We start from the raw sequence: 22,627 nt of genomic DNA on the forward strand, positions 1-22,627 counted from the left end.
TAGGAATAATACAGAGTATAATAACTTCACATTATGGCAGATTTTCTAGCAAGTCAATTTGACAAACTTGATGCTAAAGTATAAAAAGGTGAAGTCAGAACTACAGCCCCAGAAGAAGACAGTCAGACATTATGTTGGAACACATGTGCACTTTATTGGGATTGTTTAGTCAGTGTACAGGTTGGCCCCACCGGTCTGGCACCCCATGTTACCGTCACTTTGAGACCCCTTACCCCACCACCCCAGGGATGAAACCTCCAATGGGGAAGAAGGTCACAATTGGGTTTTGCATAACAAAAAAAATTAAACAGGACCAAAATCATTTTAAGGCTGAAAAGTACAAAAACCCAGACATAAATTTACATACAAGCGATACTACCAACCATGTTTAAGTATGCGCCAACCACTGGGCAGCCTTCACAGAGGCAAATACGTGTCTGAACAATGCAGTTAACATTTGGAATCATGTGTCTGAACAACGCATTTAAACATTTGGAATGACAAAATGTACATTTTTTTTAAGCCCCCCAGAGACAACTGCAGAACCTTAGGGGTTTCCTTCAAACCTAGCCAAAAAACCTAAACATTACCGTCTCCTTCATCGTTCCAGTTTTTTTTAAATCCTGAGTCAAGCGCCAAAAATAACTGAAGCCATGCCAATGAGTTGTCGTCTAGGCTCTGCGCCTGAGTGTGTATGAGAAATGTGGTTGTTCTGCACAGAGCTGAAGTTGTTGGGTGTTTGGGGAACGGGGAGGAGGAACAGTCTGTTTAGAAGCATTTGCGGTGGACGATGGAGGGGCCAGACTCATCGTACTCCTGCTTGCTGATCCACATCTGCTGGAAGGTGGACAGGGAGGCCAGGATGGAGCCTCCGATCCAGACAGAGTATTTACGCTCTGGTGGGGCGATGATCTGCAGGAACACAAGGTAGCAGGTATTAAGACCCCATATTCCCACTGAATTGTGGCAGAAGACAGTCAGAATCTGTGGAAACAACTCACCTTGATCTTCATGGTGGATGGGGCCAGGGCTGTGATCTCCTTCTGCATCCTGTCGGCGATGCCAGGGTACATGGTGGTACCTCCAGACAGCACGGTGTTGGCGTACAGGTCCTTACGGATGTCGACGTCGCACTTCATGATGCTGTTGTAGGTGGTCTCGTGGATTCCGCAGGACTCCATACCTGTGAACAGAGTTACCCGTTAGCAAGTGGTGCACAACACATTTGCTCTTCCATCAGAAGATGGTTTAAAGTAGGCAAACATACCAAGGAAGGAAGGCTGGAAGAGGGCCTCTGGGCAACGGAACCTCTCATTGCCAATGGTGATGACCTGTCCGTCAGGGAGCTCGTAGCTCTTCTCCAGGGATGAAGAGGAGGCAGCAGTACCCATCTCCTGCTCGAAGTCCAGGGCGACGTAGCACAGCTTCTCCTTGATGTCACGCACAATTTCCCTCTCAGCTGTGGTGGTGAAGGAATAGCCACGCTCTGTCAGGATCTTCATGAGGTAGTCTGTGAGGTCGCGGCCGGCCAAGTCCAGACGCAGGATGGCATGGGGCAGGGCGTAGCCCTCATAGATGGGCACTGTGTGGGTCACACCATCACCGGAGTCCATGACGATACCAGTGGTACGACCAGAAGCGTACAGGGACAGCACGGCCTGGATGGCAACGTACATGGCGGGGGTGTTGAAGGTCTCAAACATGATCTGCAAGGAGAGAAAGAAACCCGTTAGCACACTTTCATGACCTTTCAGGACTTTGTGGCCACTGCACTCATTACATGCAATAGAGTGAGCATCAGACTAAAGTTAGTAGAAAAAGTGCAGAAACTACATTCCTTCACACTATGTGCATATCAGACTTAAAGTACTGAGCCACCAGCTCTGCTAAATCTTAATCATAAGTGCAAATAAAAGCACACAGGAGACCTGCTGATGATAGATCATCTTATAGAAGAGAGATCCTAGAGGAGGAGGAAGGAGGAAGTGAGAATGGAGAAGGAACCTGAAGAGGGTATTGCACAACTTTAAGTTCAACTGAATGAAAGCAACTATGTACCTGGGTCATCTTCTCCCTGTTGGCTTTGGGGTTCAGAGGGGCCTCTGTGAGCAGGACGGGGTGCTCCTCAGGGGCAACTCTCAGCTCGTTGTAGAAGGTGTGATGCCAGATCTTCTCCATGTCATCCCAGTTGGTCACAATACCGTGCTCGATGGGGTACTTCAGGGTCAGGATACCCCTCTTGCTCTGGGCTTCATCACCTACGTAGCTGTCCTTCTGGCCCATACCAACCATCACGCCCTGAAAAACAGCAATTTTAAATTTAGATTAAATTGTACACTATAGGATACAATCGCTTAAACTTGTCATCTTTAGTCATAGCTGAAACTTTAATCTTTTATAGTGTGTTCATCACTAACCTGATGCCTTGGGCGACCAACGATGGATGGGAAGACAGCACGAGGGGCGTCGTCTCCAGCGAATCCGGCTTTGCACATACCGGATCCGTTGTCAACAACCAGTGCGGCGATTTCATCTTCCATGGCTGAACTGTAAAAGAGCAGCAAACAAACCCGTCAACTCAGCCACTCAAAACCAGTTGGTCTGCAGTCACAAGTCTCACTTCCTGTTCCTGACTGCAGTGCGCCAAGGCGACCACTAGGTGGAGCTCCCAACCCACATTCCGACCAGTCAGACAAAAGGAAGTGCTGCTGCATTCTGTTGTTACCATATAAGGACATGGTTCGGTTTTGAGCCGCTTTGCGGCTACCGGCAGTGTGGCACGCGGCCAGAATACGGCAAGAAAAAAAAAAAAAAAGTCGACATTATGAGACCCGGCTCAGTGAGACCACTCCCTACGGTTCACTAAAGTTACACTTCAATCTGCTCCCCCCTCCCATTGTGGCTCAATACCCCCCACCCCGGTCAGAAATATTTGCTTCAATATCACTGCGTCATAGTTCGGACCGACTATTCAGCCAGGCCGTCTGGCTCAGCCATGTGCAAGTTTAAAAAAAACAAAAAAAAACAAAAAAAACCGCAAGCGCATTTTATGATGACTGATTAAAAAAACTGTTGCATAATAAACTTCTGACTTAATTTGCCACAAGGGCACGGCTAACGCACCATTTCCTGAAAGCCACACCTTTACTAGCTCAGAGTGATTAGTCATTCGCCATTTCCTTCCCTTCATCTTTAACTGTCAAAGCAACAATTTTAACGGTTTAAGTCATCGCTTAACTGATTTCTTACATTTGAATATGGACCAGAGGTGTTAACTTGAAATTTACTTATAGAATTGACTGAAAAAGTAAATTTATATTAAAATTCGTCAAGTTATATTTAATCCAACCGAGAAGCGGCCGTTAATGATTGAAGTCTGAAGGGCGTGTTAGCATGATGTGGCTAAGCTCTTATGCTAAAGTAGGTCACACCCCGCTAGATCAGGCGCACAAAGGGAGCAGCCCTGATCCAGACAAGCCCAGATCAGAAGTGTTAAACCACCACAGAAATACATTTTATGCTACTATTAACTACAGCACATGTTAACCACTTACATAAAGCCCACCATAAGTAGTAATACCATCTCAGGAGTCATTAGAAGCCATAAGCCGGTTACAATTAAAGCATCCACGAAGCACTAATTTGACTCGTTTTCCAGCCATAAAAGCCTCCATATCCGAAGTTCAGCAACAAAAGCAGTCAAAAGTGGTTTATATATTGCGAGTTGTACAATTGCAGACAGTTTTGAAAGACTAGACAAAGAGCCTCGTGGTCAGTACCACATATTGCCGAAAAAAATTAAACAAATCCCACTCAATTACACAAAATTATCCGCAATGTTTACATTTTAAAGCCTTCTAAAATTAGAATAATGTAAAATTCAATTTCTGTCGGCTTACCTTTGGGTGTGGGGGGGCTTTTCGCTTTAAGGGAACCGGTTTCAGGCAAATGATATCCCGCACAAGCTGTGTGTGTGACGGCGCCGAGAGTGAATCCGTTAGCTGTGGGCGCTCTGTATTTATACCACACCAGCTGTCCGGCTCTAGCCATAAAAGGTAAACTTTCGGAATGGCGCTCCTGATTGGTCGAGCGTCATGCATTGAGGCACGTCGCGTGCGCGCTTTTGCCTGTGCGCGGAGGGCTGCGCTCGCGATTTGAGAGGAGAGGGAGGCGATAGTAGCAAAGGATTGGAGAAAATAAAAGGGAAGGGATTGCTATGGCGAGGCCTAGAAGGTCTAATCCCGTATTATAATGTTCTATGCACATTTATATGCATGTGTAGAGCTAGATATAAGTCAAACAAATGATTCACGCACCTGTTCTTAGCAGTCAGACAAGTATTTCAGTGACAATTAATGGAGCAAAGCATGAAAGGGCTCCTCCCCATAAAGGCAGCACAGGCCTAAGACTTGCATCTAAAACCATGTCTCACTCCCACTTCTCTTCAAGTAATGAATTTGCTTTATTTAATAATCTCATATCTCACTTTAACTGGATTTAATGCTGACGCTGCTGTTTAATTTATGTGCTCCCAAACCATACAATATTAGGTCAAAGACACAGGTCACACTGCAGACCCAGGGGTAAGATGGACTGAATGGGGAATGACCACTCTGTCTTTGGTGACACAGGGGTAAGATGGACTGAATGGGGAATGACCACTCTGTCTTTGGTGACACCCTTTAAATTTGTAAATCAATCATTTTTAGAGAGGATTGATAAGTTAACATTAAGGATCCCTTTGCTGTGCGAACGCCACCGCCCTTTCAGTGACTGGAATGCAATAAATTGATATAGGCGTGCCATCAAAGAGGAGAAACAGCTTCAGTCCACCTGTGATAATGTATCTCTAACGTGTAACAACTTGATCACTGGCATGTAGGAGAGAGCACAGCTCATCAACGCCGACAGGCTTTAGTTTCATCATTTAGAACTTTTGTATTTTTTGTGATGTGAGCGTTTTCATCGCATAATGTTTGACAATTTTCAAACCTCTAAACAAAACAGTGTGTCAAATGACCAAGTGGCCATTTAAAGAGCCTGCACAGAGACATGTAGCAGCTCCTCTTCCTCCTGCACCACTTCCCCTTCCTCTTTTCGCTCTAGCTTTTTGGCTCTGAGCTTCTCTTCCTGGATCTCATTCATACAGTTTAGTTGACTTTAAATGGACATCAACCTTTATCCCCTCATTTTCACACTGTTTTAGCTGTGTGTGACACAAAAACTGCTAACTTTCCTCCAAAACTGCACGCTTGTTCACCGTCAGTCATCGCTTTTACGACTTAAAAGGCGTTTTCAAACAACCTATTATACTCGTGCATACTTACATGCTCTTCTGAGATAACTAAACAGTTATGTTGCATTAGAGTTTGGACTCAGGAGGTTTTTTTTTTTTATGCATGAAAACGATGACTGTTTTGGCGATCAAAGGTCTGCAGGTCCCACTTACTGATTTACAGGGCTGTGGTAATGCAGTGTTTCTGTGATGGGGAGGAGGCGGGATAGGTGGGTCCCATTTACAAGGTGAACAGATTGGGGAATAAAGCTGAGAGCAGTGCCCGATGCTACGGGCACATAAACTGGGATTGGCTGGGAACTATTTCATCCTGCCTCTGGATCTTCACACGTGCATATGTCCGCACGTCTGAACGTATGGAGGAGTCATCCGATCATTTCAAAACATGTCATGACAAAGCCCATTCATGCAGACGCAGAGTTGGTTTCTGTCATCAGAAGTCTTAGGTAGGCAGGGCTTTAAGGTGTGTTTACGTGTGGACTGATTTATGGTTGTAAGTGTGAGGTCTCTGGTTAAGTACTGTGTTGTCAACACTCTTCACTGGGAATCTGTGCTTGCCAAGTGCTTGGAATACTGTCCTGGAAAGACACCCGCTCATGTATCACAACAGCGTATGTGTGTGTGTGTGTGTGTGTGTGTGTGTGTGTGTGTGTGTGTGTGTGCGTGCGTGTGTGTGTGTGTGTGTGTTTGTGCTTACACCCTGGCTGCCAGCTAAATGCAGGCTCGCTGAACCTGGACCTCACTGCCAAGGTTCTTTCTGCGTCTAAACGAAGCTTTTATAAGGATTTTTCATCCAGCCAGGAGCTCCTATACAGTCACTTGAGGTGTTGTGTATAATCACATTTGCTGTGATTCCAGGCTGTCTAAATAGACCATTTGTAAAGTTGTGTGATTCACGAGCGAGACGGCCAAGTGGAGGCTAAGTTTGTTGCTTACAGCTGGTGAGTGGTGGGGAAAATGACTGTGAATTACAGTGAAAACAAACAGAGACCAGGTTCATAAGAAATAAGCCTGATGAGGAACTTCACATATGGCCAAATTTGTTTTTGGTAGGATTTCTAAAATGCTTCAGTTATTTATTTATTTATTTTTTTTTTTTCAATTCCCACAGCATGATGCTGCACCATGTTTAACCGTAAAAATGTTTTCAACTGGAAACACTTGAAATAAACTCACCTTTTATCTGTGGAGCATGAACTCGCATTTAAAACATGTGGGAAAATGAAACCTTTCTGTTCAAGCAAGTTTATTGTCTGAGTTTTTGAGTGAAATTGTGAAAAAAGCAAAAATTAAAAAAACTAATTATTTTTCCTCAAGCCAATGCACTTTTCAATGTAACTTGATTTTTGTGAAAGTGATCCCTGTGACAGTACTTCCTTTTTCTGTGACATCAGTACGACTTCTATAATCTGACACTTTGTTTGCCTCTCTCCAAAAAACGAGAACATACCATTTGAACACAGGGCTGATGTGTTTGATTTTCATAAGTTAAAAACAAAGCAACACAAAACTTCCCTCAAACCCGCTCATATCTACTGTCAGGGGAATGATCCTGATGTTTAAAACCACCAGATAACTGACAAACAAGGCTGAATGTAGTATATTTATAAGGTTTATAGGTATTTAAGGTGTTTGAGATGGTTTGAGCTTGTGTCGCTTCTGCACAGTAAACTCCATGATGAGACCTTAAAGCGTCACATCCTTGTTTGTGGGGCCTTCGCATTTCAAGGCAACGCTGCAAAACCAACCAGTGTTGGTAAAACATTTGTTGCAGTTCACACAGCCCTAAATATATAAAGTTTTTACTTCATGTAAAACGTCAGTACTCTGTGGCTAATTGCTAGCATTCTTTTTTTTTTATTACTTGTTCTTGAACTTTATTTTTGGCAGCGTGTTTTATACTTGGGACAAATTGCCAGGACATACATGGAGGCAAACGTGGTCTTCATTATAGCTTCAACATTGAGGATTTATTCACTTTTTAATCACTTTTTATTCAAAGCTAGTCCGAGACATTCCTGATGAGAAGCGTACAAGCTAGCTGCTAACAGCTTTCCTTATAGATAAAAGCTTTTTAATCATCTTTTCATCTCAACTTATTATTTATTTAAAAAGTTCAAATTAAACCATATTAGAACCACAATTCACACCGTAGTTCAAATTAATAATGTTTATTGAAAAGCGTAAAAGTTGTCTTTATTGACTGGGCTAGCTTAGCAGGCTAGCTAATGTGAACAACATCTTTTATTTGGAAGAACTCACGGAACAGACACATATTGGGAGAGCTTTGAGTCAGACCATGATAATGAGGCACAAACTTGGAGAAGTGCCAGTTGAGTATGCTAATAGGGCAGCTAATGCTGCTTTTAAAAGGACATCAGTGATTTCAGCAATTTGTCACCTCACAACCTAAAGTTTTGTGGTTTCGTTTCGTACCGAGTTATTTAGGTATGAAAGGAACTGTTAGAATATCTTGTGCCCACCAAGCCTCAGTTAGCATCTGCTTTTAGGTTCATTTCTACCTGCTTTGACAGAGTTAAATCATCGTTTTATAACGTTCTCTTAATCTTCTGTAAGGAAATGCAGTTACATGACTCTAGTAAATAATATCTTCCGTAAGGAGGTCAATTAGAGGTCATAATCTCTCGTAAGCTGCTCCATAAGTAGATCAGTACCAAGCAATGTGATTCAAAGTCTTCAAAAAATGATTAAATTTAACAACATATAAGATTTCAACGTGTTCAAGACGACGTATCGCCATGGAAGTACCAAGAAAAACATGCTATTTTTTCCCAAGCTGAAAATCTGACTCCAAGCAAATTTATTTTTGAGTTGACCTCTTGAGAACTTTGAACCAAGAACTTTTCAAGTCAAAGAGACCGCAACAAGAAGCTCGTTATATTTGTAATGTGGTCAAGTTTGTAACGCCAGCCAACTTTATTTATGTTATTGAAATAAAACAGCATGTGATCTCTGCTTTACTCTAGCCGACTGAAGTCGCCCAGAGCAATTAGACTGGGTGATCTCACTATTTAAGAGTTGTGGCAAGTGGGTTTAAAGACTTTTTTCTTTGGTGCAGAGAGCAGCCCAGATCAATGGTAACAATGAAAGAGCATTGCAGTGGTTTACACACACTCTTACAAACTGATCCTCTGCAAGCTCATGACCGTGTGTGTGATTTTACCAAAGACCTGAAGCAGCTGTGACATGTGACCACTCGGTTTTGTTTTGTTTTGTTCTTTCTCTTTCTTTCTCTCATTATTAGTAAACCAACCATGGTTTGTATAGCTGATGGTTGTATAGTTCAGAAGAAACTGGCTGCTCTACAGACTTGCCGCTCCCTGTGATGATACAAACGCCATCCCACCATGGCTTCCTGCTCCTCAAACAGGCAAAAATGGCGTAAACTTTCTTTATTTTATTTCTAGTCCTAATGAGGTCGTCCTCCAACAAATGACTCAAACTATAGCCTGATTTGGACTCCGTTTGTTTGTGGTGTTTGGATCTTCTTTTCTGTCACATGTAACCTGGCAAATTCATTCACAGCACTTAAACTTTGTTTTTTTTTCTATTGAAATGTAAAAGTATTTCATGTGACAAACCAACACAAAGTAGTTTCTATAAGAATAGCATCCATATATGAACATCTAGCATGGGGTTCTGAAGTGTACTGAGCCAAAGAGGGTAGAATACAGATACATGCCACACTTTTCAGGATTTAATTTGCAATAGAGCAAATAAACAAAACACCAAAAAAACCAAACAAACTGTATTTTTTGAGTTCCTTTTTACAGTCCGAATAAAACACAATATTAAATTGAAGGGGTATGAAAGCTTTGGCAAGGGACAGCATCATCTGGCTGACTGGTTGCTATTTTTCAAAGAGAGGACATTGAGTTACATGGGGGATGGTCCGGGGCGTGAAACTATGAAAAAAAGACCTGCTTGAAATGGAATTGGGGGTGGGGGAGCGTGGACTTGACTAGGCTACTATTTCTTTTTCACACATGCAGACACACTCTTTGCAACGTCTCCCACTTCCAGTCAGTCTCCCTGGTTCTGGAGCCGCAGCTTAATGCAGAAACGCATTAGCAGCAATTAGCCCTGAGAGAGGGTGATGGCTGGGAAGCAGCGTAAAACGCAGAGATGAGAGCTAAAATCCATAAAGTGGTGCGTTGTGGAAGTAAAAGAGGAGAAAAGAGGCACATAACAAGAAATGTTTAATGCCCTCGTCTTTTGTTACCCACTGCGTAAGCCGAACAGGGGCGTGTGCGCTCTGCGTGAAACGTCTGGACACAGCTGCATTATGATGCATGCCAGATGCTCAATTAGATCAGCTGCATCGGTAAAAGAGGTTCGAGGAACTCTTTGTTTTGGAACTGTTTTGCGTTTAATGGGAGCCGGTGGGGTTGACCGGCATGTTGGAACGGTCTCTTTTCTTTCTCATTGTGGCTGCCGGGCTTTTCTTTTCCCCGTCTTTCTCCTCTCCTTGCGCCTCCTGATGAAAAGTGACCAGCCGAGCGGTTGTTTGCCATCTGTGACCGCTCATAGTTTCAGAGGGGGGAAGCCCTTCCCCGAGTTCACCCCCTCCTCCTCTGCGACACTGCCAATAGATTGTCCGTCTGCTGCGTCATTGATCCGCAGGTCACCGTGGTGACGGCCTGACTCCAAGGCACGGGCTAGTTACCAGCTGTGTTTTAATATATGTGTGTGTGTGTGTGTGTGTGTGTGTGTGTGTGTGTGTGTGTGTGTGTGTGTGTGTGTGTGTGTGTGTGTGTGTGTGTGTGTGTTGTGCCTGCCAGCTGGCCAGTTTGTTTGCCTGGACTGGATTAGCTTCCCATTTACAGCCCAAATTAATTCTCAGCACCCCTCACCCACCTCTTCCTCTCTCTCTTGGCAAATAGACAGATTCACCCAAACAAACAGTTTTCTGACCACACCCTAATCTATAAAAGTACTTTATTAAAACCTTAAAGACATGGGTTGGTTATTAGTGATGAAGTATATGAAGGTTTTAAAAAGTTATAGTTTCAAAACCATTAAAATATTCCCTCATATTGCATTGCAATTCCCTTAAACCTCGTCGTTTTTTTGTTGTTTTTTTTCGCGGCGTGTTTCGTCTCTTTGGAGCAACAAAGAACAAGAGGTTGAGATCGAAGGAGATTTCACTGCTAATGTTAATTGAAGAAGCACATTTTTTTTACTCTCACACTTAAATGTTAAGTTTTGAAAACCCCGAGCATTTTTCATTACTCCAGATCTGTGTTGTAAAGGCCTTTTGACTGGATTCTGTTTGCATAAAGTAACCAAAGCTGTCCATTCTACATTTGCCGCTGTGCAAATGTAGAACGGACATTTGCATTCTACATTTGCCGATCGGCTGGCTGTGAAAGGTTTGTTGACATTGTGTGAAAACTATAGGAGCTAAGCCCACCGCTGGCTTTTGAAAAGTCGGGTTCACACTGAATAGTTGTTGGTCGTCCATCGTGAGGATCAGGAGAGGCGAACCAATCACTGATTTAGCATCTGACAACAACAAACTTCCACAAATGTCAACCAGTATCAGGTCTTTTCTGGTAAAACTGTGATTTCCAATGTAAGTTTCACATAACTGAAGTGACTGGAGGACTGGTTAGGACTCTCTGGTGCGGTACTTGACTAGTTTAAAGACTTAAAGAACAGAGACTTTTTTTGTGTGTCAATTTGAGCTGACAAAAATCACATATGGAATACCTCAGGGTTCCATCTTGGTGCCCCTCTTATTTAATATACATAAGAGGTTGTAAAAGGTCCCATAACTACGCAGATGATGCACATCTCTACGTCACAATGTCACCAGACGACTGTGAACCCATTCAAGAGTTAAGTTGCATGGAATGAATCAGGGCATGGATTTGTCATCTCTTACTTCACCTGAGAATAGAAACAAAATTGCAAAAATGCTGAAACAGCAACTTGCTAAATCAAAGCTGAACCCATTTGTTTAGCATTGCCTTCGATTAATGATAACTGGAGCATCATTAACTGTAGTCAGTAATTTTAATTATTTTTCCTGTATCATACCACTCCAATGTATTGTCTCTTCTTTGTTGTTTTGCGTTTTGTTTTTTTTCACCTAAGGCACCTTGAGTCGCCTTGTAGCTGAAACGTGCTAAACATAAAGGCTTGCCTTGCCTAATGCCAAGCTGCTGCAGTGTAACATGTTTAAGTCCCAGGCTTTAGACATCGCTATTTTAAAAAGTGCAGCACGCATCTTTAAGCCAGTCGACTGCAGAACACCTACCTGAGCAGGTAGCGTGATTAAACCAGCTAATCATCTTACAGAGTCCAGTGTGACTCTGTGACAAAAATGTATAATATCATGTGGAAAAAGCATGTTTACTTGAGCACTACTTTTGCATTTATTGGGTATTTATTCTACACTCTGCTTAGTCCAGGAACGAGGCTGATAGTTGCTTCTTCTGACATGCTAGGCTAACTATGATTAGCAAAACAATCTAGCAGCAATATTCTTTCGCATTTTCATTACTTGTGACAAAAAAAATTAACTGAAACAGGTATTGAGTGTGTAAATAATGAATGTGTTTTTGTTTTTTTCTTTTCTTTTACCCCGGGTCAAATATAACATGTAACGTTCAAGGCAGCCATATTTGATTATGAAATCAGGGTTGGCTGGAAACATCCAACTCTCCACTTGGATTTCAGGCTTCCACAAACTTTTCTGTGAATTCTCTCAAATTCAAACTAGGAAATTTCAACTTTTGAGCAGAGATGAAAGGCACAAGTAGACTACATCGTTAAACTGATCACGTAGTGTTAATCGATAGCATTTGTTATTCTTGTTTTTTTTGTTTTTACAACATAAAAATTAACAAGCTGATAAATGTTTTAGGATGTCTGTAAAAACGGTGCTGATCAGAAAGCTTAGTGCCTGTAGAGCTGACACTAAACATGTTGTCAAAGGTTGAGGACCAGAGTGTTAGATTTATATTTACTGACACATTTGCAGTGTGACTAATAAAGCCGGCCGGTTAGATTTGGATCATATAAAATATTTGTGAAGTTAATTATCTTCTGTTTCCCTGTGCTTAGTTCACATAAATGTTCATCTCCACCAGGGCAGTTCAGACCACAACAAGCATTTTATTGGGAGGAACTGGGCCCGTTTTAGTTAGCTCACTGGTTTCCTGCTTCCTTTTTTGACATTTTTGTCACTGCTTCATTTTCTTTAGATGGACGTGCAAAAGAATTTTTTTTTTCTCTCTCTCTCTCTTTTGCTCTGCATTGCAAGTCCGTTGTAGACCCCCTGCCCTTTCAACAATCATATGATCATCGGGGCTAAATCTGATTAAAAGCTTGAAGTGTGCAGCCCAGTTCACAGTCATTCGATCAGCCACATGCAACAACGCCTGAGGCTGGAAAGCCTTCCATAAAATGTTGTGTTTATTCCCCCCCTCACCCCTGTTGCTCCCTAACACACACAGATACACTCGGCCCTCTGTCTCCTTTGCTGCTTCTCTTCCTCTTCTGGTGCACCCACCTCACTTCCTCACGCTGTCCCTGCCTGCCATTGGCCCACAGCCGAGGCTGAGGTGCCTTTTAAGGGCACCTCAGTTGTTTGACTCAGGTGCCGTTCAAACCCGGCACTGATGACAAAGCAGCCTACAATCAAACCTCACGACACCACATATTTGTATGAGGATTTGCTGGCTGGTAGAGTTAGGCCTGTTTTGTGATGACGTCCATGCAAACGTCAGGCATGCATGTGTGATCAGTCAGTTTTGAATGTAACGTAAAGGGATCTTTGCAGAAGACCTGAAAGCTGACCACACACACACACACACACACACACACACACACACACACACACACACACACACACACATACACACTCTTTATACCCCCATACATGCTGGTGGACCCAGGGAGGCTCATCCATTCTCAGCCATCTGCCTCTGACCAATGGGAGGGACTTGTGAGCTCCCCGCCTTCTGATTGGCTCGTTTGGAGATTCGTGCCCTCTGACTGGCCGCGGTCCTTCCCAGCTTCCTGGTCTTCCTTATCGTGTTGCTTCCCCTCACCTAAAGCACGCCAAGACAGGTCAGCCACCTACACGTAATGGGTAGTTGTCTGTGGTGAAAAATGCCTGACATAACTTTCTGTTTCTCCATTCTCTGCATAGCTTCTTGTCAGCACCTTCTGTTTTCGTCTGCGCTATTTCGGAGCATTTACATAGTCAAACGTTTGTACAAATACTTCCTTATTCCTCCGTATGTCAACCAGTCAAGCCTACAAATGCGTTATCTGATTGGGCTGGAATATATTATTATTATGTATGCAGCAGTGCTTAATTTTTGTTTGCAGTTCCCACCCGTCTCTCCCCCGGTTGTTTGAATGAGCTGCCTGCTCAGCTCTGATTGGCCGCCCGCAGCTGCCATATATGGACATAGGCCAGCAGCAGAGGCAGGAAGTGGGGCAAAGGAGGAAGTGGAGAGCCTCCTGTCAAAGAGAAGCATGTGCAGCCTGCCGAGGAATCACAAGAACAAGCATGCCACACCTTGTTTCTCGGTCCATCTCCCAGCTTTTCTTTTCAAGTGTACGACACGCCACCCTGTCGGTTATCTCACCCCTCTCCTGGTCCGCTCTTGATAATGGTCATTATCTCCCTGGCTATCTCCGTCTCCTGACTTAGCATCTTGACACACTCATGTCACAAATGCAGTCCCTTTGGGAGCTTAAAACTGGAAATCTCTTAATCGCTCACGCCAGCAATCTTTCAGCTTAGTTCAGCATGCGAGCGCCGCTTTTTACACCCGAGGGTTTGACAAAGTCCAGGCCGGAGTTATTCAGCGGCGGGACGCAGCGCGGCCTGGCCATGTGCAGATTCACACCTGCCAGAGGAACACGTTGCTCACCTGATAACTGATGGTCCTCTGTAAAAATAAATGTTGTTATGCAACTCCATTAAATCATATCTTTGAACAACAGGTCGAATTAGAGTTATTTTGGTTTGATAAGCAGTCATAAACTGTGACCTCTGACCCCCAGCTCAAATAAAAAATCGGAAACACAAACAAGGCGACATGTGCGGAAGGGCCCCACGTGGGCCCCACAGGGTTTGCCTCATAATGGGCTTCTTCTATGGAAACCTTTTGAATCAATTAATCAATCAATGAAGTTGATCTGTGCAGCACATTTCAGAAACATGGCAGTTCACATCATGAAAACATAAAGACAAAACATCATAAACACATCATACAGTCAACAGTTATGAAAACAGATATTACATCGTTAAAATCATCAATACACGTCAAATGTTTTGGTCAATGTTCTTTCCACCCTGTTGTAGAAAGTGGTTTAAATCTGGGCAGCTCTCTAGATTCAAAATGGTGTCCGTTTTTCCCCCCAGAGTTGATCTGCCTTAAACCTGTGTTGATGGTAAACATGGGTCTGTCCTATTTGGGATTCTTTTTCCAGCCTGTTTACCCGCTATGTGGGCCCATGTGGGCTGTACTCCGGCTAAACTGCCCCTAGTTTACATTGACCTTCCTGTATGGGGCCCATTTGGACTGACTGTACCCAACCTATTTTGGCAAAACTAGGTAGGTACCCTGAGTAGGTCACAGTTGGCTCTGAAATGGGTGTTAAAAAATGGGTTAAATCTAGGATTCAACCCATGTAGGATTCAAATTGGTCCTACTTTGATTACATCATTACATCACATGCATCATTTTGATATGATGTAATCTGCTGACAGTTGTATTTGGAACTGATTTTGCGTCCCGTTTCCCACCTACGGATGACATACGCCTTGTCTTACTGTGTCAACTATGTAAACTTGACCAGATTGGTACCCAATGTAGCTGTAGGTGTTAAATAAATGGGTTGAATTTGTGCAGATCATCTTATGGGTCCCACTTCTTATCCAGTTAGCTTTTCAACTGCATATCCAGCTACCATAGTGAGATCATGAGGGCGTGTATGGAGTATTTTTCATACCAAATACAGACACAACTGATACCAAACTGTTGCATGTGAAATAGAACCAAATGGACCAAACAGATGTGAAGCCACTGAAATATCACCAACCGGACATGTTAAGAGATACAAACTGCGGTGCTAAATATCACCGAGAGCTTTTACAGGATTAGAAAAAGTTCAGATCTACACAATGTAGCAGTTGTTGTGAAATTCAGGAGAAATGACAAGCGACAGTTTTGATTTCGCAACTCCTTCGACTCTTGTCTGTCAAGGCTTGTTTGTGCTGGCAGGAGTGTGCAGTAGAGTTACAGTCAGGTTGTGTGTGTGTGCGTGAGTGTGTGTGTGCGTGTGTGTGTGTGTGTGTGTGTGTGTGTGTGTGTGTGTGTGTGTGTTGACCTGGTGGGGTGTGTATTGTTGAAGCCACACCTTCTTGTCAACACTGACATCCATAAAAGGAGATCTTTAAGTTTGTCACATGACAATAATCTGAGGAATGCAAGAATGGTCACATGGGATGCCATCTCAAGAAATCAGTTTCACCCTGAGGACAGACGAAATTGTTTGTGTGTGGGTGTGTGTGTGTGTGTGTGTGTGTGCAATTGTGGTTTCATTATGAATTTCTCAATTATTAGTTGCAGTTATCTTTCTTTTAGAGTAAATAGCAAGACTTTATGTCTTTATGTATCATGACTGTGTGTGTTTGCGTGTGTTTTTATCTTATGTGCGTGTGTGACCGTGTGGATTTCACTTCTCTTTCAGATATGCTTCAGTAACTGGAAACTGCAAAAGGAGGAGTTTGTTCCAATTTCCTTCTCTGTCAGAAGAAGAACAATTTGTGTGTGCGTGTGTGTGTGTGTGTGTGTGTGGGGTGTGTGTGTGTGTGTCAGCAGTTCATTGTGTGCTTGCCAACAGAGTGGTTTTATACTTGTCAGTTTAAAGTTTCTGAAGGACCTCATAATAACCCCCCCATCCCCCTACTTCCTTTTTTTTCTTTTCTTTTAGCACATCCTGTCCTGTTGACAGAAAAAAATCAGCTTTCAGTCCGTGTTTGTGCACAAATGTATGAATGTAGAATTGAAAATCAGCACTTCCTGAAGCTGCAGCCTCCCTGCGGGCTGCTCTCTACTGCCCCCTATAGCACAAAGCAACTCATGTAAACCACACAGTTGCCTTACACTTCACTGAAAGGGACTTCCTCTTTTTTTTTTCCCCTTTATCTGGCACCATATAAGGTTAACAGTTGACAGGTAGACTCATTCTGCATGGGCTGAGCCAATGGTGCTGCCGAGGCTGAGTGAAGCATCATGTCTCCTTATATGATTTGACAGCGAAGCGAGGCTGTTTGTCAGCGTGAGGACAGGAAGTTTTGGGCAACAGGCTGGTGAGGATGTTCAGCTGTCATCAGCATACAGTTTGAGATTTTCCAAAATGGTCCAATCGGCTGCAGAAAGTTCCAGTTTTCCCCAAGTTAAGAATGTAAAAAATAATAATCATAATCAGGATGCGATTTAGCTACTTTTGTGACTCGTAGGTTTTTGAACGAATGTTTCAGCTTTACTGTTTTGTTGTCTGAGGTTTTTCAGTCTGGCTGATTCAGCGGATTTCAGTCGTGGAAGGCAGGAAACTAATAAACACGCTCTAAATTTGGCGTCTGCCACTTCTGCCACTCGACTTTCTCCGCTGGTGACCTCCGAGCTTCACCACCACTGACTCAGAACTCTGCAGAGCATTCCTCATGACCCGCTGCCTGCAGCATGTTGGCTCAGCAAGAAAAACCTTCCACTGACTTCTTTGTTTTGGAAGTGGCCTCCTACTTCCAAAACAAAGGCATTTCTATCGTTGACTTTCTCCATGTTGGCATGTTTCTCCAGTCACAGGGCTGCTGCAACCCGTCACTCTTTGCTTTCCTTCCTTTATTCCACCTGCATCTTTTTCGCTTGGACAAAGCTGTTGCCTGGCCCCCCCACGGTTTACCCCTGCAGAGTACACACACACACACATGCACACACACTTGGTGTCAGAGAGTCAGACGGAGATGAATCTGAAAGCTAAAAGGGTATCGGAGAGGCTATTTGTGTCTGTGCATGCTTGAGCGACCTGCTGTGTGTGTGTTCTGCAGCTGAAGGGGTTCCCATAGCGGTGGGTAAAATATAGGTCATGTTGTGAAAACACACACGCCGTCTGCTTGAATTCGATTAGATTTTCGACACGAAGTCGTTTGAGACGGAAGGTAACACGCTTCATTTGGTTTTTACACTTTTCAGATAAAGATCTGAAAAGTGTGGTGTGCATTTGTGTTCAGCCCTTCCAAGTTAATCCTTAGTGAAGCTGCTTTTTGGTGCGCAGATCTTTACTGGCATGCCTTCCAGTTGCTTCTAGATGCTCAAATTTGTGGCTTGCTTTTCTTTGCGGATAACTCTCACTCAGCCTCACTGCACAGAGAACCAGGACCGGGTCTAGAGGGGGCGTGGGCCCCTGGGCTGGAGCCACTTTTGGTGACCTATCCGGTGCCCGTGTACATTAGCGGTTATGAATCGACGCACGCTAAGTTTAAAGCGTCTCGTAGCCACACATTGATCCCAAAGAAAATACACGTAAACGTACAAGTATTGTTTATTTTCATGAGTTTGTTTATATCCTATCAGCTTTATAAAATAAAGTAAAAATGTTTGTAAATATGCATTCATCTAAACTACAAAAAGTTTTTTATTTATTAATTATTATTATTAATCTCTTGGTAGAAACTTGTTAAGTTGTCTGCATTGCACTGTAACATGTATTTATACTGATTGTGCCTGGATGAAAACTAGCCTTAATGGCTAACTCTGCACTATCCCTTTTGAAATAAATAAACAACAAACAAACAAACAAAAAAAGGAAATAAAAATCAGATGGTATCTGATACTTGTTTTTCTTTTAGTATGCTTTGTGCACCAGAAAGTTTATTTTTTTCCTTCAAAGGCTCCGTATTTGGGCCGACCCCCAAAATATCTAACAAAAGCAATCAGCGCCCTGGGCTATTGCCCATGTCAGCCCTTTACACAGTCTGGCCCAGCAGAAAATAGTTAAACTAAAGTTTCAGATGTAGGTCAGGAATGAATCTGGTCGAGCTTCATTTCCCTACTGATGATGCTCCACCCCTCAACGACTCAAGTTTGAAAACAGGCCATTCAACGTAAGCATAACTCGTTAACTGGTCGCAAGTAGTTAAATGAAGGTCATCCAATTAAACTTGTGAAGTTTATTGAGTTGCCATGTCAGCATAAATAAAGTAAGTTTGACAAATTTAATTCGGTTACATGTGACAAATTTAAAACAAACAAAAAAATGAATCTGTTCTCTTTTTTTCAGTGAGGACTGCGTTCCTAACAGCTCTGACCGACATCTCCATCCCCTGCTAAATTAAAGAGTCCCCACAGCATGATGCTGTCACCGCCATGCTCCGCTTGTGTCCGAAGCGATGCAGAGAAAGTCATAAAGTTTTATTAGGAGCTGCTGCATGAGCAGCTCTTCTCTCCTCTGCTCCACCACTTTTTTTCTGCAGATATGAAAATGTCTCCGCCGTGGCAGCGTGTTGTTTAGATAACGGCCTCAGTGGGCAGCAGCTGCAGCAGCAGCGCGGAGAGATTACATGCAGATGACTTGCGGCGCTGCCATTGGCTGCTGCCGGCAGGTAATTCGCATGCTGGTTGCCCTTTTAAGGCAACCGCTGTAAAAATCCTTGTCGTCTTTTCATCATCGTGTAATTCTTTTTCCTGTTTTTTTCCCCCCTTCTTTTTTTTTTTTTCCTCAGTCGCTCCCAGTTTCACACGCACTCCCGCTTTTGTGTAGCAAAGCGCCTGCGGGACAAAAGGCGAGGGGAGGATAAAGCGCAAGAAGTGAGAGGAGATTTACAGGAGGAGCAACGCCTTCCTTGGCTCATCTGATTGTAAGCTGATAACCTGGAACGCAGTGCTGAGCTGTTACATAAGAGAGACAGGCGACACCCTCAGAGACCGTGTGTGTGTGAAAGTGTGTAAGAAGCCCACTTTCCCCCTCTCATTGTCAGCCTTGTTTGAGGCACAGATAACTGGGTTAGTCACACTGACATATTTTCAGTCAAGAGACTGGCTGCAGCTGTGGTTCATTTCTCCATGTGTGTGTGTGTGTGTGTGTGTGTGTGTGTGTGTGTGTGTGTGTGTGTGTGTGTGTGTGTGTGTTTGCTTTTCATGTGAAAGACTCACACTCTGGCTTGAGGGAAATGCAACCAGTTTTTATCCCGTGATCCCATCCTGGCTGTAATTTATGAACTCTCAGCTCATTTCCCAATATTTCACCATGTGAGAGACAGTGAACCGTTTAAAAATAAAAAAAAACTCTGGGAAAGTTGCTGCATCTCTTTTTTTTTTTTTTTTTTGCATATTTGCTGTCTATGGTCATACGGTGCATCGATAATCCAGCCACTTCTGCAGAAATGTACATGAACTCACCGTGTCATTAATGATGCATTTAGATAGGTTTGTTGTAAATGTCAGCTTTCTGTGAAGTCGGAGACAAGAACAGAACAAAAAAAACAATAAAGTGGTTTGTTCAGCTTGTTGTACTACATGAAAAATCTGGATATGTCAGCCATACGGTTATAAAATGTAATTTTTTTTCTACCAAATCAGGAAATAGTTGGATGGAAAGAGAAAATGCAACTAAAAAACAAGCTGAAATCAGATTCGGTTGATGAATATTTTCATATTTTGTCTCAAAGCCACACGCTTCTATGTATTTTACTTGGGTCTGATGCGACGGATCAGCACAAATTAGCGCACAGTTGCAAATTGGAAGGATAAATATCTACAGAGTGTGGCGTACCTTTGTATCCAGCCTCCTTCACTCTGATACCCTGAAACGAAATTCTAGTCAAACCCGTAAAGAGTCCTGGGGGTGGAGCTGAAACCTTTAGCGTTGGCTGGCGAAAGGTGAGAAACGTTTCCAACATTTGTGTGGAGCTTGTGTGAAAGCTATTTTGTATTTCCTATATTTGACCTTATCAGGAACAGAAAGCTGGCCTTTTTTATTTTTTTATCGTCACATTCAAAAAGGTTTTTTCCAGTTAACCCATCTGTGTGTCACATGTTCAGTAACCTTTAAACCGAGATTCTCAATGCAGAACCTCAAGAATAGCGACTGTCACTTTGACACACTTTCCTTCGGCCTGCAGACCAGACAGAGGAGCGTGTGTTTACGAGACAGTGACAAACTGGTGGCTGTACAATATTTTGTCTGTATTTGCATTTCTTAATGTTTTAGTCTGCTGGGATGAAACCAGTGTTCCCAGTGGTTAATCCAGGGGTGTCCAAAGTGGGTCCTTGAGGGCCGACATCTCTCCCTGGTTTAATGCACCTGGATCCAATGATGGCTCGTTAGAAACCTAAAAAGAACATTGACTTGCTGAGAAGGTTGTTACTACCATCAGGGAGAGAACTAAAACATGTAGGATGCCGGCCCTCCAGGACCCACTTTGGACACCCCTGGGTTAATCCCTGTGAATGTGGCAGCTCAGGTCGTGTGTTTAAGGTTTCAAGATGGCCGACTGTGCCAGATGTTAATGCCACCTCTGCTGAGTGTGTCTGAGGTGGATGTGTGTGTGTCTGTGAGCAGATGGTTTGTGTTCATCATACACGCACACACACACACACACACACACACACACACACACACACACACACACACACATGTTTGTGTTGCTATCTTTGTGGGGACTTTCCATTGACTTCCATTCATTTCTACAGCCTAAACCTTACCTTTGCCCTTTTCCTAACCCTAACCATCACATACCTAACCCTAACCCTACCCTAACCCTAACCCCCTAACCCTAACCAAAACTCAATTCATACCTTAGCCCTAACTCTGACCCCTGACCCAAAAACAGGGTTTCTCTTTGTGGGGACCAGGCTCCAGTCCCCACAAGGAGCAATTGGTCCCCACAACGTAGTATATGTCAGGAAAATCGTCCCCACAAGGTATTACAAACACACACACACACACACACACGCACGCACACGCACACACACACACACACACACACACACACACACACACACACACACACACACACACACACACAGTCTCTCCCATTATCCCAGTTCCTCCGTCATCAATTATTCACACCAGGACACTGACACCCAGGAAATATGAAAGTAATAAATAATTCAAATTTAAAAAGTAAAATACAGTATATATGTTTATAAAATAAAAAAAAAAGATGTATTTACAGTAAAAACATTGTTTTTGCTTTAATACAGTGAAAGTGGGGGGAAAATTAAATATTGAATTTGTTTTGCAGTTTTATAAGTGTACTGTTTTAGCTCACAAAGGTTAAGAGTGTCGGCTTTCATTGCGCCAGAAATAATATTTCATGAGAAATCTATGCTGTTGATGAATTTCGAGCTGGTCAAGGCTGAAATACCCACATCAAAAATGTTCCTTTTTGCATTTTTTAAAATTATTATTATTTTGTTCTGAAAAATACTGCATATTGTGGGTTTTCCTTCAAAAAAGAAAAGGTTTTGGGGGGTTTTTTGGACAAAAGAGTCACAAAAACATAGAAAAAAATATGAAAAACTTTATATTTATGAATAGGTTTGAATCTGCTGAAGATATTTAATGCAATGAAAGTGAAACAAAAATTTAGTATTGCATTCTTATAATAGATTTATAAAGCACACCATTTTGGGAAATGAAGCTGACCACTGTATAGTCAACCTGAAGGTACCTGAATGGTTAAAATATCTACTAATCTTAAATGATAAATTTCTTAATTATAAATTTGTAGCAAAATGTGGTTGTGTTGTGTGAATAATTGCTGTGAATGGTAGAAATGCTTTCATTAAATTGAGTGTTTGTGCAAAAATGACTCTTTTTCTTCCTGTGTAATGAAAGACTAGCAGACAACAGCTGGTGCTTGGTATGTACATATGTGTGTGTGTGTGTGTGTGTGTGTGTGTGTGTGTGTGTGTGTGTGTGTGTTGTCCAGAGGGGGGCCTCCAACCCTTTGTTGTAAGAGGGCATATCATTAGCATCCCAAACCGCTCATTGGCCATCAAGAGAAGGCGATGAAAAGCTGAGGCAAGACGGATGCAGAGAGTCAGAGTGATGGAGGCGAGGTGGGGAGGTGGAGGTGGTGGTGGGAGGAAGGTGGGGGGCAGGTGGGACCCTGGGGATCCAGGAGGAAAGTGGTGGCAACGACCAGCAACACCTGCCAGTCCAGCCTCATCCACCCTCTGTTTACATGTTTGTTTGTCCATTCAGGGCTTCCACTGACTGTTGTCAGAGCAGATCAGACGGGATGCCACCGAGGCGTGCAGTTCGCCGCTGCCG

The 22,627-nt window shown here is 43.1% G+C and overlaps 1 protein-coding gene and 1 long non-coding RNA gene across 3 annotated transcripts; one reads left to right on the top strand and one right to left on the bottom strand.

The window, feature by feature from the left end:
- Positions 1 to 129: 129 nt before the first annotated feature.
- Positions 130 to 4,058, bottom strand: actb2 (actin, beta 2). The gene is made up of 6 exons (XM_015003955.2): positions 3,900 to 4,058; positions 2,418 to 2,547; positions 2,059 to 2,298; positions 1,268 to 1,706; positions 1,002 to 1,183; positions 130 to 912 (listed from the first exon to the last, which is right to left on the bottom strand). The coding sequence occupies exons 2-6, from the start codon at positions 2,538 to 2,540 to the stop codon at positions 769 to 771; spliced, it is 1,128 nt and encodes a 375-aa protein (XP_014859441.1). The 5' UTR covers positions 2,541 to 2,547; positions 3,900 to 4,058; the 3' UTR covers positions 130 to 768.
- Positions 4,059 to 15,861: 11,803 nt separating this feature from the next.
- Positions 15,862 to 22,160, top strand: LOC148157968 (uncharacterized). Of its 2 annotated transcripts, none has more exons than XR_015764080.1 (3): positions 15,862 to 18,548; positions 18,629 to 18,950; positions 19,071 to 22,160. It is a non-coding gene; the product is annotated as an uncharacterized LOC148157968 (long non-coding RNA). The 2 variants fall into 2 exon arrangements; XR_015764079.1 differs by having other exon boundaries at positions 15,864 to 16,658.
- The last annotated feature ends 467 nt before the right edge of the window (positions 22,161 to 22,627 follow it).

Source organism: Poecilia mexicana, unplaced genomic scaffold, assembly GCF_051168715.1.
Source record: "Poecilia mexicana isolate PSO_F unplaced genomic scaffold, ASM5116871v1 scaffold_8, whole genome shotgun sequence".
NCBI classification, from domain to species: domain Eukaryota; kingdom Metazoa; phylum Chordata; class Actinopteri; order Cyprinodontiformes; family Poeciliidae; genus Poecilia; species Poecilia mexicana.